Source organism: Rhipicephalus microplus, chromosome X (assembly GCF_043290135.1).
Source record: "Rhipicephalus microplus isolate Deutch F79 chromosome X, USDA_Rmic, whole genome shotgun sequence".
NCBI lineage: Eukaryota > Metazoa > Arthropoda > Arachnida > Ixodida > Ixodidae > Rhipicephalus > Rhipicephalus microplus.
Window position 1 is genome coordinate 37758806 of NC_134710.1, and position 20572 is coordinate 37779377.

Genomic DNA, 20572 nt, shown 5'->3' on the forward strand with positions numbered 1-20572 from the left:
TCGAGATTTCTGGAGCCCTCCATTGTGGCGTCTCTCATAATCATATCAAAGTTTCGGACGAAATCCCAGATATTATATCATCACAAGTTCCTAAGGCAAACTGTACAGTCTCTCTTAGTCAGGAGTACATTTTCCCATACGCACACACACACACACACACACAAAAAAAACATTGCAAACCATTCAGACATTTTAAGTAAAGGAGGTAACATGTCATATTTAGTTTTTCCTACAAACCAGCCATAGTAACATGCTCTGCAGTACTATGGTGGTCTACAAACTTTAGTGACTACTATGTACAGGATCGATTCATATGTGGGGTTTAACATCCCAAAACCACCATATGATTATGAGAGACGCCGTAGTGGAGGGCTCCAGAAATTTTGACCACCTGGGGTTCTTTAACATGCACCCAAATCCGAGCACACAAGCCTACAACATTTCCCCCTCCATCAGAAATTTAGCCGCCGCAGCCGGGATTCCAACCCGTGACCTGCGGGTCAGCAGCCGAGTACCTTAGCCTAGAGACCACCGCAGCGGGGCAACTATGTACAGGGTCGTACACCATGCAATATGTTTGTAGCAGGCATGCCCATCTTAGTGAAAATGCTATGTATGCAGATACAAAAGCTAATATACTCACAAGTAGAAGTCCGCAAGACGATCTGCTTCTCTGATGCCAGACTCATAGGCACCATGCACAGTTGAGTAGAAGTGGGGATGTGTTGCCTCACCCGCAAAGAATAACACTGGATACTGAAAACAACAAGGTTTCATGTACAAACCTGAATGAATGACTTCTCTAAAACTTTGAAACAATACAAAGAGTTCTGAAGGATAACATAATCAAGGGCTTTGGATTGAAAGATATGGACACCTTCAGTGTCTTAACCGCCAGCATGCACCCATAAACCCTGCGGCTCACTGTCTTACATTGTACATCTCGTCTATGCAATCATCTCAGCTATCAGCACATTATTGGCCAAATCATCTCACTGAATTAACCTGTGTCGTCTTGTCTACAGCAGTTAAAGGGACACTAAAGGGAAATACCAAGTCAATGTCAGTTGCTGAAATAGCGGCCCAGAAACCTTGTAGTGCTAATTTTGTACCAAGGAAGTGCTTACTTTGAAATAAAATTATGTTTTAGTGGTCCGAATCATGTTAGCACACTTGAAATTACCTGCCTCAAAGTGGAAACTTTCACATCACTGTTGCGGTGCACACCGTTGCCCGGCTTTACTGCGCAGCCGCCAATACTAGCACCACCAGTGCGAAAATAGTGGGAGCCACAGCAGCAACAATGGCCATTGAACAATTTCCTACCATGGCCCCCGAGATGACAGACATGCTTGGTTCAACTGGGCGCCACTAGATGGCCCGACCTGTCCAGATTACCAGGCAAAAATTGAACTTTTGAACCACTCGCGTCAATCCCCACAGTAATGTCGGTGGTTCTTTTTTCCATAAATCAAACAGAAACGAAAAAGCAGCATTTTATTTTGTCTCTTGATGCATGAAAGGTTCTTTATTAAGTGCAGCTAGTTCGATTACTAGTGATCAATTGTAGGGAGTAACTCTGACATCAAAATGATTTTGCGAATGTCCTACTTGTAGCACATATGTTCTCATGCATTTATCTTAATTTCTCGGTAAGTAGGGCACTGCTGTTGGTGATATTGTCGTTTTAGATGCTGTCATACATTAAGCTTTTATTCTGACATAAATTGTTTGTTTTTAGTGTCCCTTTAGTGTCATGAGAGTGTTTTTTTGGCTAGGTTGATGAAGCACTGGCAAGGTGGTGTTTCATAGCTGTCTTATTAAGAATGAGGCAATGCAGAGGCCAAACTGTATTTATCTACCTGACTTGGTGCAACCAAAGCATTGCGAAAAACACTTTACACGTGAAAGGCAAAGATGCAATTTCCTCAGCCTCTCCTCCTCTTTCATCTGACGTTGTGGACAAGGGTTTGCTCCCTTTGAGTCCACAGTTTCGAATGTGCCTCGTAGACCTCAATATACAGGGCGTTTCAAGAAACGTGTTCAATATTGTTAAAAAATCACGAAAAGGCATTATTTGCTCGCAGTCTTCACAGTTGCTTATTCTGTAGCGGCAGATATCTTGAAAGGGTTGAAGGCATCATTTTTTAACGGTAATTCTGACAGTTGTATCAATTAACTTTTTAATTAGTGGGGTTAGGCAGTTAAGTCATATGGAAGAATTGAAGTGCTTCATGCGGAAAATCCATTCCCGCTTTGAAATTTCAGAAAAGTGCCCTCCAGCAATAACTGCGAACTAATGAATTTCTCCCAAATTCTGGGGCGAAACCAAAACGCAAAAGAGCGCAACTGCCATATTCGTCTGAGATGTCCGAAATGAAAGAGCGTTGTTATATCAACCATCAACCGACTGCGTTGTGTGGGTGTGTGGGCTGCGTTCGCAATCACAGCATGCATGACGCACATACATTATCGAACGGGAAAAAACTGCACCCGTGTAACTGCTGTTTTCAATAGTGACGTCATTGTAGTCGTCTGCTTGTTACGCTCATCGTTCCTTTGATTTCGGTTTGGCTGCAGAATTCTGGGGAATTTCATTATTTTTTAATATTACTAGAAGCCACTTTTCTGAAATCTCAAAGCAGCAATGGGTTCTTCACACGAAGGACTTTAATTCTCCCATTTGACTTGACTGCGTAACTCCACTAATAATAGTTTAATTAATTTAACTTTCCAATTTACAATTACAATTGATGTCTGCCACCGCTTTAATATGCCTGCCACTACAAAAAAAGGAACTGTGAAGACTGCAAGCAAATAACGCTTTTTTCTGTTTTTTAAAGAATATTGGACATTTCTTGAAACACCCAGTATACAAACATCTAAAATTCTGGATGCTAAATATCTTTAGATTTCTGCCCAAATTTCAGATAAAAAAAAGCATTAATTGAGCCCTCACCTCTTCCACATTTATCATCCCCATGTTGTGACCAGCATTTACTTGAGTAATTGTGACCATAAAAGAGCCTGAAAGGTCGCAGTTAAGTTTCGTTTTTGGTCTTCTAGTCGCCTTGCTGGTTGCCAACATTTCCTGCTGCCGCCAAGGAAGCTAAAGACGAGATTTTTCATCTGCTGGCACCTTGAGGAAAGGACTGCTCGGACATCATTTCGATAGAGACGTTTATTCGTCTCTCTTTTTTCTTCTCTACCTGCTCCCCTGAATTTATCCCCTAACTTTCCATTCGAACACTCTTACAATCCAATCGGAACACAGAAATATCTCTCTCCTCAAGTCCTAGTTGGCTGCCGTTGAAAGTGCCAGACACAAAGTATTTTTTTCCTCAGATCTTTCTCGAAGAACCACCGCCTCCCGCCACCGCTCAGCTTCCTTCACTACGGTTCCCAGAACGTTCGAGGTCTGGCATCGACGAGCTGTGGGAACGCACCTTTCGGGTACATGCCTGCAACGCTGGGCTGACAGACCATCAGTATACTTGGCCCGTGTATCAATGCCACCGCTCGCCCTGGTTTCGGTTGCCTACAGCGGAGCGCAAGTGCACCTTTCACCCTTGCAGCCGGACTCTGCTCTTGTTTTCAGAAAGGTGCCACCACTAAGCTCCTTGGAGACGTGGGTTTTCGCATCCTTTATGACCGACAGACAGCCGCCATTCCACCAATTCAGCGACACCGCTTCTGTCATGGCGTGAGCTCACCATTAGCGGGGCGGGTAACAATATGAAGGTATTCGGCAAACGCACCAAGTTCGAACCCAACAGCCGCTTTGCCGCAATATGAGAATGTGATGGGGTAAGAATATTGAAAATCTCAAGGGGCCACTACCAATCAGATGATGAGTGAATTTGTCTTTGGAAAGTTTATAGAGAAATTCTGGTGCAAACTGAATTGAATAGCAAACAATATTAGAAAAATATTCGAAATTTCGAATATTCACACATCCCTAATATGGATACATTTTACATAAGCACAGTTCAAACACTGCTTTGCTTGAAAGTACTACCGTATACACGCGTGTAAGGGCCGCACCCGTGTAAGGGCCGCATCCCGTTTTTAAGAAGCACATATTCAAAAAAAAAAAAAAAAGTTGTGTGTAAGGGCTGCATCCGCACTTTCCTTGACCCATACGTATTCAAAATGCGCGCGCGTGTGTGTGAGCTACTAGGCATTGTCAGTAGATGGCGTTAGGAAATGCAATTCTCATCATCACCATATAGTACATCATTAGAATAATTTGTTGGTTTTCTTCATGCTAATATGTTCATGAAGTTGGCTAAAAATTTTTAATTTTTTCAGTAGTGTTCATACACCCGCCAACTAAAGGTTAAAGCAGGATTTTATATTTAACTTCTGACACTTCTATACAAACGCGCTATCCATATCGGCATTAGCATCACCAACTTTGGTATTTGAGCGTTGTTTGGTCATTGTGCTGTTCAGCCTGCCATGTGCTCGAGTTTTGCGCACCGTTGAATGACTCTGGTACTCCAGCTAGTTTTCTGCGGGACGTTTACGTTTTCACACGATGGGCAAGCAGCTGAATAGCTATACAGCTGGCTATAAGTTGAAGGTGATCGAGTTTGCCCTCGAGCACGGGAAACGGGCCGCCGGCAGAAAATTCGACGTTGACGAGAAGTGTGTTCGACGTTGGTGCGCCCAGAAGAAAGCCTTGCAGAACACCAATATCAAAAAGCGCGCTTTCCGAGGAAAACAGTGCAAGTATCCCGATTTGGAAGAGGAGTTGCTCCGCTATGTGACTGAGGTGCGGAACGATGGTTTTGCGCTCACTATAGACATGCTGCGCATGAAGGCACTAGCCTTGGCACGTGCGAAAAATATACCGGCCGGGGATTTCAAGGCTAGTGCTGGCTGGGTGCGAAGGTTTATGAAAAGAAAGGGACTCTCTTTTCGGCGAAGGACCACGCTGTGCCAGCGGCTGCCAGAAGACTATACCGACAAGGTGCTTAGTTTTTACAAGCATGTCATCGGCCTGCGCCATCAGCACAGTTATTTGTTGTCGCAAATAGCGAACGCTGATCAAACTCCTGTGTGGTTTGACTCTCCCGAGAACTACACAGTCGAAGTAAAAGGCAAGAAGAGTGTCGCCGTGCGGACCACCGGCGCTGAGCACCAATGCTGCACCGTGATGCTTTGTGTGACCGCGGACGGGCGGAAGCTACCCCCGTACGTTGTTTTGAAAAGGAAAAGAATTCCCAACGAAGTTTTCCCCAAGGGCATCATAGTTAGAGCCCAAGAGAAGGAATGGATGAACGATGATTTGGTGCTAGACTGGGTGAAAAGTGTTTGGCAGAACAGACCGGGAGCTTTGTTGGCCAAACATTCACTTTTAGTATTGGATAGTTTCCGCGGCCACCTTACCGATAAGGTGAAGGAGCAGCTGCGCCGTGTCGGCACAGACATGGCCGTGATTCCAGGCGGCCTCACAGGAATGTTGCAACCTTTGGATGTGAGCGTGAATCGACCATTCAAAGTTGAATTCCGAAGACTCTACACGGAATGGATGGCAACCGGCAACCATGAGCACACCCCGACCGGACGGCTGAAGAGGGCACCGCTTGCTACTGTTCTCGGTTGGATATTGTCTGCGTGGAACTCGGTGTCGACGGACATTGTGTCCCGAAGTTTTAAGGTCACTGGGATATCCAACAGCCTGGATGGCACCGAAGATGACTGTTTGTAGAATGATGGTGCTCCGCAACACACTATCTCCGACTCCGAGTTAGAGGACTCGTCGAGTGACGACGATTAAGCGCACACGCGGCATACTGCAATAAACGCTCTTCGTTCACTAACTGGTACGTTGTTTTTAGTTCACCACAAAAAAGTTTCCGTGTATGGGCCGCAACCTGAAAATTAGCCCTCACTTCCTGAAAAAAAAAGTGCGGCCCTTACACGCGTTTATACGGTATATGCTGTGGACCAATTACAGTTGGAAACTGGATATAAGGCACATTTTTAAGTACAGCATTGTTTACAAGTGTATAGTGTAGATTTTACAAATGTATAGTGTAAGATTTATTACATCATCAGACTCTTAGAGGGCCTGTTTTTAAACCACCTCCAATATTTTTTAAACATTTCAAATAAAGAAGCGCATCGTGTGCAGAATGTCTGCGATCAACGATTCTACACGTGGCAGCGCTATGAGCCGCTGGTATGCCACAAATTCGAAGAAACTATCCTTCCTCTTCTCCTGGCCTTTTGAGCCCCTGCGTGACGTCAAAAACTTGAATCTCTGATGCGCAGCACATTGATGCTGTGATAGGTCGAGCAAGGGTCTATGACTTCCAGTTAGTCTGCAAGCAGTTGTTTGCACTGCTTGTTCGTCTTGTTACCTGCACACGTGTGCACTTACGAATTAGCTACTGCTACCCGTAACACTGGGTCGATACCGGCATGACTCGTATAAGCATGGGCTGGCACAGCAGCGGTTCACCAATAAGCACGCAGTTGATGGAGTCGATGGAGTTACGGAGTCACAGCAACAGGAAGTAGATGGTGTTTTGAGCAATGCATCGAAGATGACGCATGCGCCACGAGATTGGGAGGGGCGCTCAGCAAGGGGGCAAAGCGGCTTTGGGAGAAGATACCAATGGAGAGTAGCTAAGAAAAGAGCGCAAAGAGTGATTGGCGCGTTTCAATAATTAAACGTCACAGTTTCGAAAAATTCTCATGGCTTCGTGATCGTGGTACACTCGTGCACAACTTCCCCCACCACAACTGAATTTCAACTCTGAGTGGTTTAGGGGTCCTCTAAGTCGTGCTGTAGGACAAAAGTATCTCCCGATATCTCCAACTGACACAGTCCTAAGCAAGCCAATTGCATTTTATGCACGTGAATTTCTTAATTTCATCACCTAACCAAACTCTGTGCTGCCCTTACTGCATTTCCCATCCCTTGCTACCCATACTATTGCTCTGAAAGATCAACAGTTACCTGTCCAGTGCATTCTGTGGCCTACCCAGGTTCATTTTCTTCTCTTCATGCAAACTAGGATGTCCGCAACTCCAGTTGTTCTCAGAGCCTGCTGTCCTCCTGTTACCCTAATAAATTACAGTTCCATCACATACTACATGCTTCTTAACTTTATCTCAAGTTTCGTTGCTGGCTTCTAAGTTTCTGCACCATATGTCAGTACTCATAAAATACTGACTTGGTTTTGGAAAAATTGGCCTAGGCTTAGGTGTGCGAAGCGAGAGGTACGATTAATCTTATTGTTTAGCTTGCTTCTCTGCACGGTTAAATGTTTATCGTTTAGCTTCTTACTTCTGAGTGTTCAGGTATGGTTGTTACCTGTCGTAAATTACGGTTACATTATAGACTAGATAATTTTAATTTAAGTAAAACGCATCTATTTGGAAGTCTAAAGTCTTTTGCAAATGTCATATGCAAATCCAAACGGATTGTCTCTAAAGTTCATTTAGAAGTGTGTCACACTTGAACTTTCAGCCAGGCCAATTACATGGCCTAACTGCATCGTATCGGTGGCTAGGTGCGCCGCTCTTATAGCTGTTTCACTCTGCAGTCTCTGTTTGAATGATGAGCACATTCTTTTTCTGTCCCCCATAGCTGTTGCCTCTTCCTGGATTTATTCCTTCATTGATCCCTGGCACGAGATACTGAATTAGACAACGAATTATCCTCATCTGAATGCACTGGCCTGGCAAATTCGCACTTAAGATGCTTGTCGAGGTGTGCAGCTCATTCTTCCTCCATCTCCTCAGCTCGCTGCCTCCTCTTGGCTTCGTTCCAACGATGTAGCTTGGCTTCTTTCAGCCTATCCGACTCACTTTCCATATCTGCCGATCAATCCAACCGAGCCAACCCCTTCTGTGCACCTTGTCAACGAAGGCTCTTTAGGTGCCACCCCATAGTCATCTCTTGGCTGTTCTTCAGATACGTGACCCCCAAAAATGCACTACCAAGCTTGTGACGTCTGCAGCAAACCTGGGTGCCGAATGTGAAATATAGAGATATTGTTCTACGGCTATGTTTCAACTGGAATTGGGCAAACAGTACGTTTAAGGTTTGAAGCGAATCATGATCTGATCGAATAATTTCAAATCGAATAGTTAAAATAGCAGCCATCACATATTAGTAAGAAAAATTTGCATATTTGTCATGACCCTACTACCTTGCACAACAGTTCAAAATTGAAATTAGGCATTTGTGAATCTCACTTCGAGATAGGTAATAGTGCACTTGAAGTTGTAAAAGACTATGTCTACTTAGGGCAGGTAATAACCGCAGAGCCGAACCACGAGATTGAAGTAACTAGAAGAATAAGAATGGGGTGGAGCACATTCGGCAAGCACTCTCAAATTATGACAGGTAGATTGCCACTATCCCTCAAGAGGAAGGTATATAACAGCTGTATCTTGCCGGTACTTAGCTACGGAGCAGAAACCTGGAGACTTACAAAGAGGGTTCAGCTTAAATTGAGGACGACGCAGCGAGCAATGGAAAGAAAAATGGTAGGTGTAACCTTAAGAGACAAGAAGAGAGCAGAATGGATTAGGGAACAAACGGGGGTTAAGGATATCACAGCTGAAATCAAGAAGAAGAAATGGACATGGGCAGGGCATGTAGCGCATAGACAGGATAACCGCTAGTCATTAAGGGTAACTGACTGGATTCCCAGAGAAGGGAAGTGGGTTAGGGGGAGACAGAAGATTAGGTGGGCAGATGAGATTAAGAAGTTTGCGGGTATAAATTGGCAGCAGCAAGCACAGGACCGGGTTAACTGGCGGAACATGGGAGAGGCTTTTGTCCTGCAGTGAACGTAGTCAGGCTGATGATGATGAATGTCACTATTTCAGTTCGAAGTGAAGTGGAAGCAACTTTGAATAGTAGTAAGATTTGTATAACAGTAAAGTGCAAGTTATACCTGGTCCTACCTTTTGTTTCAAAAATTACTATCCTTAGCACCAATATGCCCACTTTAAACTTTAAAAATCATTAATTGAGTTGAAATTATTATGTACATTGAACCTTCAAAATTGTGCCTTCGAAGCAAAGTGGATTTTTCCCCGACGGGTGGCTTCACGGCATAAACCCTATGCTGCAGTAAAACACCATTTACAGTGAAGTTATAGGCGCTCAAATGGCATACAAATATTTGTTCATTTTAATGATTGATTGATATGTGGGGTTTAACGTCCCAAAACCCCCATATGATTATAAGAGACGCTGTAGTGCAGGGCACCGGAAATTTCGACCACCTGGGGTTCTTTACCGTGCACCCAAATCTGAGCACACGGGACTACAACATTTCCGCCTTCATCGGAAATGCAGCCCCCGCAGCTGGGATTTGATCTCGCGACCTGCGGGTCAGCAGCCGAGTACATGTTCATTTTAAACAGTTCAAAATTTTGAATAGTCTGATTTCGTGTCAAAGCCCATTCACATAATGAAATATTCATTCCAATACTTGAAGCGCTCGAATATTAGCCCAGTTTTAGTTTCAACTCACAGTGAACCCATGAGGTCATTAATTGCAATAGGAGAGCAAATAATGTGAGTACCATTTAGCAATGCCAGAAACATGCTATTCCTGGTGAAGCTGTGGGCCACTAGCGTAGCACCCGCAAGACGGATGCAAAGACCCGTGGCTTATACATATGATACAAACAGGCACATTTTTCTTTCCACTGTAGCCAGTGTACAGTCTGTTTCACACTTAGGGGAAGTCTTGGAACGCATGAATCACAGTGCAGCCAGCGCTGCAGTCAAGTGCCAGCTACAGCTCGCGCATGCGCAGACACTTGAAGGACTGTAGTGTTGAGCCATGTCGTCTGCTATGGCGGCACGCGAGTACAGCGTTGGCCGCACCACGTGTTATGCAATCCGAGATTTCCCCTAAGTGTGAAACAGACTGTACCCAACATCATGCAAGTCATCAACATACAGTTGATTATGAGGATAGAATGCTGTCGGAACACGTTTAAACCCTGGTCATGCAAGTTCAAGGAACTAAGTGCCCAAACTGTGAGGTTCCGTTTTTGTTCTTCATTATTTTGTTTTGAACTAATTCTACCAGGATAGTATATGAATAATTTTTATAGGCGTAGGGAATCTGCACTGCAAGCAGTATGAGCCATATCCCTATATCAAGTTATATTGCAGTATAATTGAGGGATAAGAGGGTGGTGCAGAATCAGGCCAATGGCCTAATATTCAGCAGCAGTAGGAGAAAGAATAATGGACGAACGATGAGGACAAAGAGTAGAATACACTTTTTCATGTGCACGAAGTCTACAAACAAGCTATGTGTTGAGAAAATAAGCAGCTACAATGCTGCTTGGCAATTTTTCACCAGAATCAGGCCAAGTGAGCAAAGAATGATACTGAAAGCAACAAGGCTTGACGTGTATATTGGACCTGAAAGACAACCCTTCATTTGGCTAAATTAGTAAAATTTTCTGTATAAAAATTCTTTTATGCTCCCAATTGAATGCAAATATCAGCCTGGCACTTGAAACAAGCTTTCAAAACTACCGTACATACCGTGACTTCTGTTCCGCAGTGCACCACAGGCTCATATATCGGTTCAGCCAAGTCTCGAGGCAAAGCACCGGTTGAATCACAGGCCACTGAGATGTACGTGTAGGAACCCCTTGAATAAGGATCAGAGTACCATTTGCTCCTGCAAAAAAAAGTACAACGGGGGAGTGTCACTACGAGCTTCTCTCCTTGAGCTAAACCTAGACACAAATAATGGCCATGCGGTCTTTGCCCTAGCTCTTTCATTAAACAGACACTGATAAAGTGTTTAATCAAGTAAAGAAATTCCAACATTTACTCACGCAGTGCCAGACAAGCATAGATGGTAGGCTATCACGTATGCTCAGAAGTGCTATTGACATGAGATTATGGCCTAATTAATTTGAGCGCAGTGAGGTTAGAAGGTAACCCCTAAATGAACAATCCTGAGCACAGCCTGACAACAATTTCGACATTCCCGCACATCCGCCAGCATTTAATTAAGAAAAAAAGCTATTCTAGCTTAATTAGTTAAATCACCACAAAGTTTTTTGTTATGCTGGTAACATTCATATTTTTTGGTACCTCAAATGAAGAAGTGGAACTGCACAAGTTGCCACTGCTAACCTTCCTACATTGAAAATGCAGAAGCTCAAACGATTGTATAGCAGCCCCCTGTTTTTGTGTTGAAAGGGAGTGTCTACCACTCAGAAAAACTTATCTTGATTTTGGTGGAAATGAGACGGTTTTTAGTTCTATCAGCAGCTTCTGTCCAATAAAAAATAGTATTTTAATGCAACAATGTTAAGAAGCTCGTTTCACAGAAATTACGACGCTAGTGTGGGCGTCATTGGTTGCGAGCGAAAAACAATCATCTCATCCGTGGCCGAAAAATCGAGAAAGATGCAAACAAAATAATAAATATTTCCGGGTCCTAGTGAAGATCGAACCCAGGTTGTTTTTTAGTGGTGAGCAGGTGTACTACCTCACAGCCACATATATGCTTAGAAAAAAAAAAATAATAACTTGCTGCACTTCAAAATGCAGTGAAATTAACTTTCATGCTTTATAAACACTCACATCTTGTATAGATTTCACAATACAACAAGTAATATCGCAGTAATAGGGCGTCGTACAAGTGCACATTGCCAAGGTGCAACAGAACATACGATTATCATAACGACTTCATGGTTTAAAGCCATCAACCCAATATAAAAGGCCCACATGTATTCCACGTAGTGGGTGAATAGCAACTTCAGAAACACTTCATGCACACAATTTTTTGTGGTTTAATGCATGCTACCCATTACACAGAATGCAGCTACATGCGAAAGCTTGACTGATGCAAGCCACTTTCAACTTTATCGATTACATTGAAGTAATCTAATTTCTAAACTTCTCGAGTAACATCATGCAATATAAAGTTGAAGTACACACTAAGGACTGGATATAGCCATTGCGTTCAACTTTTAAAGACGAAGCTCAACAGTCCCCAATTTATTAATTTGGCTTTGAAAGTTGTGAAAGTACGACCACTAGCGTCATCTAATGGCAATGTGGTTCAAGCTACTGGTAGGACTGAAAAACCTCGAATGTAGGCTTATTTTGCTTGAAAACAAATATGCATCACTTAAAGGGCCAGTAAACAGGCACGGACTTTTTTTTACACGACCCATGCAAGCTCGGAAATTCGTAGATTAGACCACAGCGATCACGTTTTTTTATATTACAGCGCTGCGCGCCGTGAAGTGCCTCTATTTCGAAAAACAATTCCCGCGCATCTTTCCTATGCCTGACCGACGCCCTTGCACGCACAGCGACGTCAACTCGGCGATCGGCGACATGACGTAGCACGCAGCTCGCCGAAGCAGCTCACCGATTGGTCTAAATCAGATGTGAAAAAACAGTAGGGAAGTCAACGTCAGTTCCTGTTCCCACCCACAGCTACGAAACTGCCGCTTGTTTCTTGGCACTGCGGTGAAAGAACCAGCCTCGCAGTTGTCGCATGCACGTGTACACTCCTCGCTCAACTACAGCACCTGTGCGCACGCACGAACGTACTTCGCCCTTGACATAAGCAACACAGGTAAAAAGCGTTGCTCTGTCGTCGGCTGCAAATTGAGTGACTGGGCAGCGTAGAAGCATCGGCACCGGGTGCCTCACGATGGGGCCCTGCGCACTGCATGGCTGAAGCGAATTGGCCATCCAGCGACGTACGTCGGGGACCTGCTCGTTTGTGGTTGACACTTCACACCTGATGCTTACACGGTTGACTCCCGGCTGGTGCGGCAAACGGTAAACAAACAACCACCCTTCGCAGCAAGCGGAAGTGCGTTGCGACTGATCAAGTTCGCCGAGGATGTCAATTGCTGACGTGGTGTCACGTTGCCGAAGTGGATGGTGTCACGAGGATGGGCTACGCCTTCCCCTTCATAGAAAAGAGAAGGAGGGCGAGGCCACGCGAAAATTTGAAACCAGCTTAGACCGATGTTCTAACTCCTGTAACTTCCTTAATATAGCACGTATTCGGAAAAGTCTTGCGGCAGCATGTTCGCAAAAAAAAACTGCACATATATCTCTTTTAAAAAAATTTTAGACATCAGGACTGTTTACTGGCCCTTTAAAATTACATTATATGCACTTTTGATAGCTTTCTCTGATGTCAAAGAGTAATTTTAGCGTTTATTATTTTTCTTGCGCATTGAAAGAGGCACCCAGTAACGCTGGTGGCACTGTGTTTGCCTACCACGATGAAATGTGAGCATCGAGACTGGCACCGCTCAGAAAAAAAAAAAGATGTCAAACATCTAAACAAAACTGAGAAAAAGCAAGGACCTCCTCTTCTGTGAAGCGCATCTCTCATGTTCGTTTCAGTTGCAGGACTGACGTGGGTGGACCAACTGCACAATGTTTCACATCAACAGTGGCGTGCTAGTGTTGATGGAGCACAAAGTTTTCCACTCCACTGCAGTATTTTTTTCAGGCTAACTAAATGAAGCTTGAAAGAACACAGTAATAATAATTTATTTGGAAGTTTACAAGCTCTAAGCGGTAATTGTTTTATTTTTAAACTAAGCCTAATTCAGCCTACAAAATCTGCATGTGGTTCTAGTTTTCTACTCTAATCAGCACAACCATTGTTATTGCATACAGTAACCAGTGTTGCGGGTTTCTTCTTACCAATAGAACATGACAAAACGTAGATAGAAAATTCTCGTTTCAGAACTTTCTACTTGCCTTCTAGAGAAACCGCTGCAAGGTTGAAAACTTCAGAAGTATACTTTTTCTTTCAACACATAACAGAAAAACAATGAAGCATGGCAGAGAGTTCCTTTAAGGGGGGATGCAGGGCTAAAAATTATTTTTGAAAAAATGAAAATAATATATGCATTTTCAAATTTGACTTGTTCTGGATTGCTGGTTCACCAAAGAACATACTCACCAAGTTTGATTGTTGACTATACAACAAAAAAGAATAAATCGAATTCTTTTTACAAGGAAGTGGCGTGCATTTGCTGTCTGAAGCATGTATGAAATGTTCTTTTCAAGACGCGGCCAAAAAGTGGGCAAGAAGCCAGAAGTAAAGTGAATGCCCGCATTATAACATTCAGTTTTCATGCCTTTTAATAATAGAAGACCTTCTCTAGAGAGTACGTCAGACGGAAAATAAATAAAGAAGGTACAGCTGCTGGCAAACTGGATTCGAAGCTCAAATTGGTGAAAACATATCATGTGACCATCCACTGCTGATTTTGCACCTGCTGTTTCTGTGCTGCTCGGCTTATCTGCTATTTTTCCAGCGAGTTCATTGTGATCTATGTGTGGCATACTTTGTGGTCAACACGTGTTGTTAGCAACATTCCCAGCTTGAAGGCAGCAAAAAGTTGAAGATGATTGGATGCAACTATCAAAAAACAGTGTTGTGTTGAAGAGGAAGGTCCTTCTTATACAGCAGGTCAGTTTGATTACTTTTTATGACCATCCAAATAAATAGCATGCTGTAAAACCTTCTAACTCGTTTTTTGTTTCCTGTTTGCACACTTAGAGAAAATGAGCCAGTTAGGAAAACTATCACTGCTAAATCGCTTCACCAATAGCTGCTTACAAGGTTGTTTTTAGACTGGAATTTTGTCAGCAACATGATAAGGTGCTTCTCAGATCCCTATGTATTTTCTAACAGAACAGTGGAAATTTAAAGGCTAGTTTTTTTTATTAGACACAATGTTAATGAGAAAACATGTGAAGTGAACTGGACAAAAGGATAACCTGCTACCGGAAGGATCTGAACCTGCGACCTTCGAAAAACACGTCCAATGCTCTACTACTAAGCTATGTTGGCGGTCATCCCCTCGTCCACCTTTAAAAGATACATAACAGAAATTTCACACACGTGGCATGCAGTGACAAGGGGGAAAAAAAAAAGATCTTCACTTTTGGAGTGAGGACATTTATACACCAACATCCTCAAAATATGCGACTGGCCTTATCCTGAGCTAAAAACTATATAGACGGCATCTAATAACAAACCATTATTGCATTTTGAATATTTTCTAAATCATAGTTTTCTTAAGTTGGCAAACGTGATTGATCCCTATAACAGCCGTATATTTTCATTCGTGCTAGGGTGCTGAAATTTCTAATATGTTTTCATAACGAGAAGTTAAGCCATCTATAAATTTTGCATAAAGGAAGTGAAGCAGTCGAAAAGTTCATAATAGCACTAATTCATAATAGTACTAATTAACCTGTTTTCACCCCTGTGAGCATTCTAAACCCACAGTAACATCTGGGAAGGACTGTGCAAGTCTGTCAAACGCCATATGCTGGTACCACACATCCAAGTTTTAAGAATATTGTCCAGTGCACAGATACAAGTTATTATCTATAGTCACTGCAAATAGTGTTACATACCGCTCCACCTCGCATGGTAAAGGCAAGTCCTTCTTTCCAAGAACCTGGACAAGGACGTTGTGGCAACCAATGCGGACATCGTCATCACTTAGTGTTTCCATATACTTTGCTCCTTCCCCAGTTATCCATGCACACAGCAGATCTTGATGGTTATGCACAGCATTGAATCTCCCAATATATCTGAACCAGGAAGTATTCAGCTGGCTGTGTGTTACCCATGCAGACATGTCCTGAAATGAATTCAGAAATCAGTAGAAATGAAAATGTGCATACAAATGGTAGAAAAAAGTCAGTTTTTTAACAAGAAATTCAGCAAGTATGTAATCATGTTTATGCATTAATGTTAAATAGATAGTGTTTCATTGCACTTAAAAACTCAAAACTCTTAAAGATCTACATAAGCAGGTAAAGTGGACTTCACACGGTTGAGTGCAACATATAGCACACCAATCCACAGTAGCACAGCATCTGCATGTTATTGCACACGAGAAATTGATCAGTTGTAATGAAAAAGCTCAGTAATGAAGAAGAAAATAATTGTATACTGATACATCCACAGCCATTTACAAATAAGAAACAACTGCTTTGCTTAAATTAGTATATATCCTGCCAGATATCAACTACATTGATCTGTTGCATACAGTGTACATTGATGTCACCAAAGAACATGGCGATCGAACAACTGCACATCCTCCCCTGCACTGACCCTTTCTAATGAGATGAAAAGTCACGATGACCGCTATGTCTGGGTACCCAGCACTGAGAACCTGTCTGTGACGTCATGTGAACACAACGTATATCACTACACTGCTCTAGACCAGCGTTTTGGTAACCCACATTCACAGGGGTCACTTGAAATAGAAAAGGCAATGCTAACATATTTAACAACATGTGGGGTTCAATGTCCCCAAACCACCATATGATTATGAGAGACGTCATAGTGGAGGGCTCTGGAAATTTCGACCAACTGGGGTTCTTTAATGAGCACTCAAATCTGAGCACACGGGCCTACAGCATTTTCACCCATATCGAAAATGCAGCTATCACAGCCGGGACTTGATCCCTTGACCTGCGGGTTAGCAGCAGAGTGCCTTAGCCGCTAGACCACTGCGGCAGGGCAATGCTGCCATCTTTACCAAGGCTTGCGAATGAATGTAACTATTTGCAGGTAACTATATCAAGGTGCAGGGGAGAAATTATGTCGACCTGATAATGCTACAACCACTCTGGTCTGAGTAGCAAATTAGATTAATAAAATGACTGAATTAAGCTACATGGTAGGGATTCACAGTAGAAGAAAGTAAGGCATGCATACACAAACACGAGAAAAAAAAAGGGCAACATAAACACTATGTACATTTACAAAATGGCACAGCAAAAGAAGCGAAAAGCAGGCTTACATCCCCTTCCACTTTGTTCCCACAGTGGTTGAAACCATCGAGCCACAGTACTTGGAACACATCACCAGCCTTCCAGAAAGGCACACTGTACTTTAGGAATACCTTGTCAATAGCACCAAATCCCAGTGACCTGATGGCCAGCATTTTCTTTTCAGGCAGTGGTGGGTCAAAAATATGCGTGGCATGCGCTTTGAGGCAGCCCAGAGGCAGAGTGACTATTACATGGTCTGCCTTGTAAACTGAGCCATCTTCACACGTCACAGTGATTACTGGTTTGTTGCTACCTAAAGGAACAGCTGCAAAAGAAGTCTTCAGGTGATTATGTGGCCTCTCATTCATAACGCAGGTGTTTGTCGAAAGGGGTGCCACAGATGTTGTCACACTGGTCACACATTTGTTAAGCTGTAGCCACTTCGAAGGGAAGCCTTGCAAAATGAAATCCACAAATTTTCCATAACCGTGCTTCAGCTCAGTCACAATGTTCCCATCACATTCACGGTACTGGCCAAAAAATAGAGCAGAGACATCTGTGAGGCAGCTGCATCCCTGAATTTCTTGCTGAAATCGTACTGCCCAGTCGTAGCACGCCTCAACAAGTTGAACCTTGTCACTGGACAAACTGTTTTTGCTGATGTAGTCAAGGAGACTGTGACGCAAGAAGTGGCCAAGTGACTTCTGAAAGACACTCGGCGTATCATTTCGACTACGATTTGTTGACATCTTTTGGCATCTATCCAGTGCTTCTAAAATAAGAGAACTGACTTCTGAGGCCACACTATGTTGCTCTTCGGTCAGCTGAGGCCAAACATAGAACTGCTCCAGATAGTATGGACAGTCGTGATCCACCAAACCATTTTCGTTTGCGACTTGGAAAACAACATTTCCATCTTGTCCATGAATCCACTGCGCACCACATTCGATGTAGCTATCCCCTATACAACAGCAAGAAAACATAATAATAATTAGCATATAGGTCGGATGTACATAATAAACAGACCTTTAACAATAACAAGCTTAAACGATAAGAACAACAAGCCTGTATAAAAAAATCCCTCATTCAAGTCGCGGAAGCGCAGATAAAATTGTAAGCGAACTGCCTATGATCAAATGAAGTACCAGGGAGTACAAGATTATGCTCGCGCAGTGGTAAACGAATAGGATATTTTATCATCAACACAGTTTCGCGGATATCACGTCTGCTGAGGTTCCCTTGCAGTGATACGCGCAGTCGAAATTATGTGAGAGGGCGTGTCGCAAGCTCGAGTAATGAAAGATCACACCACCAATTTTGCCAATATTTTTCAAGCTGCATGCGGCAAACACTCCCGTACGCCCTCTTCCATCGATTTCGCATGGAATACACTTAAAAAAAATTACGGTCGGCTGTATCTAAAGTACAAGGCTCACCGAAAGGTTTTGAATACGTTCGACCGCCTGGTCTGTCTCTAGCTTCCAGGATCATGACATTTTCGAATCCATGCGCGCTAAGGCGATTCGCAGCTGTCAGCCCAGCAACACCACCACCGATGATCAAAACTTGAGCACGTATTTCATTACGACCGCCAACTACCAACACCTCTTCCGAAGAAGCCATTCTGGCCTCTGTCGGCTACTAACATCCTCTGCAAGGCACTGCGATAACCATCGGCAACCGTCGTATTGGCTGGTGCCTCCATAAGCAAGTGGGCAAGTGTCTTTCATTTATGCTCTCGTTTTTTTGTTTTATATTAAAAAAAAATTGTTCTCATGGTGGCCTACCAGGATGAAAGAACTTAAGCGTGGCCTCAAAAGACATGGAGACTGACAACAAATATTTTGTTTGTGATTTTTTATTGTAATATTTTGCCTTTTGTCAGGTGGTGTCGGAATTGAATCATAAATGTCGTAAAGTGTTGTACAATTATATTAATTGTTGCCTATTACTGTGATTGTATCAAATTTTACCTACTCTTCAAAACGCCCGCCCAAATTTCCAGTAGACTAGCGTCCCACAGCGGGGGAACGCCACCGTTGGCGCAGTTTTCAAATCAGGGGCCCAGGTGCAGTAAACAATAAACGATTTGGGTGCTTTAAACGTGCCCCCGTCAGGAAAAAAAAAAAAACAAGCCTTCCTGGCTCAAACAGCATAAACCACCTTGACAGCAGCCCAACAGCGAAATGGGCGAGGAACCACCTTGACCACTTGACGAGAAACCACCTTGACAGCGAGATGGGCGAGGAAAAATAGCCCTTGTTGCGCACAGGGGTGGCTCCAGGGGTGGGTATGGGGGGCAGGAGCGCCTGTAAAATTATGCTCGCCCCCCCGTTGCCCCCCTAGAAGGAACAAAGTCATAACACAGTGGCTAAGTTCCCCGTCTTTGTCCCCCCCCCCCCCCCCCCCCTGTAAAATAATTCTGGCGGCGCCCCTGGTCGGCGGTTTGGTGCCAATCGTGGTTTCGTGTGCGCCGCGTGAATGTTCTGCGACGTCGACAATACCCACTTTTCTTGTGGAACGTTACAAGGGGCCTCTGCCTACGTCATACTATTGGCGATGTCGCGAAGAGCTAACTCAGATGAGCACTCACGCTCACTTCAAAACCTAATTACAATATCTTGAAGGCAACCATCGGTACTCATAATCGATCAAAAGTGCCCATACGTGCAGGTCTATCAAACAACGCAGTCAACTCTAGTTTTCAAATTCATTGTCAGGGGTCCTTTAGCAAAAACCTGTGTCATGAGCGTGGTCATGAGCATGTTTTTACTGTCGTTCAAGAATAAAGACAGCCGAATTTTCAGCTACACTCTACCCGCATTCAGTGGCGTTGCTAGGGGGTGGCACACCAAGACCGTGCTCCCCCAACCCCTTGATTTTTTTATATTTTTTTGCCATGGCACACACAGCACAAAATGACAATTGACCATATCACCAAGCCTGCGCCCACTTCTGTAGATCAAAGTGGTGCCCTCCCCCCCCCCCCCTCTACCGAAAAAAAAATGTTACTATATGCCACTGTCCGCATTGGATCAGGTGGAGTACGATAATACCGAATGTTCTTTTTTTTCACAGTATACAGCATCTTTTAAACACGCTATGACAATCAGGCGCACACACGAAGACGTCGAGGCGGAAATACCTTCGCACCTGCACCTAAAGTTATCTCGCAGGAAGTGCCGTCGCTGTGTTACGTACGTCAGAACGCAACTTCACTTGACAATATTTAAAAGGAAGCTTCGTCACAGTGGAATCTGATCAGGGAGTAGCAGAAAACTTCATTTTTTTGTTTTTATTGTGAGTCCCAGATGGTGGGTTTAAAGGGCAAGTCGTCTGAAGTGCACAAGTGGACCACTAGCTTATTTTTTTCGTTTGGTGTGCAGTGCTAATAATAATTCTTTCTGGAACTCTAAAGCAAACAACTATTTCGATTCTTTGCGAGAAGAAGCACCTCAATGGCTGCCCCTACTCTTACGCTACACTGTACAGTGAAGAAAAAAAAAAGGGGGGGGGGAGGAATTGCAGCATGAGAAGGTAAGCATGAAACATCATACTCGATGACAAACTGCAGCAGTTGACCTTCAGCGTGCTGTTTCGTGGTGCATGGTCGCTTCGGCTAGGGAGCCCCGATGAGAGTGGAGGCGAGCGCATCGAAAACCCTAGCTTCGGCCAGTCCTTTCACTTTTGTTCCCGCCTATAGGAGTGTAAATTATAAAAAAAAAAACATATGATGTCCCCCCCCCCCCCAAAAAAAAAAACGAACTATAA

At 43.6% G+C, this 20572-nt stretch overlaps 1 protein-coding gene across 2 annotated transcripts in view; it reads right to left on the reverse strand.

Moving 5' to 3' along the window:
* LOC119175827 (uncharacterized) overlaps positions 1-18545 on the reverse strand; it is a 36437-nt gene extending 17892 nt beyond the window's left edge. The window contains exons 1-5 of one of the 2 annotated variants that reach the window (XM_075876242.1): positions 18238-18545; positions 16831-17762; positions 15431-15660; positions 10544-10682; positions 644-756 (exon numbers count right to left, since the gene is read on the reverse strand). In XM_075876242.1, coding sequence (XP_075732357.1) covers positions 644-756; positions 10544-10682; positions 15431-15660; positions 16831-17762; positions 18238-18424 — 1601 coding nt within the window. In that variant the 5' untranslated portion in view covers positions 18425-18545. The remainder of the gene's footprint in view (positions 1-643; positions 757-10543; positions 10683-15430; positions 15661-16830; positions 17763-18237) is intronic. The other variant, XM_075876243.1, reaches the window with a different exon arrangement.
* Between the last annotated feature and the right edge of the window lie 2027 nt (positions 18546-20572).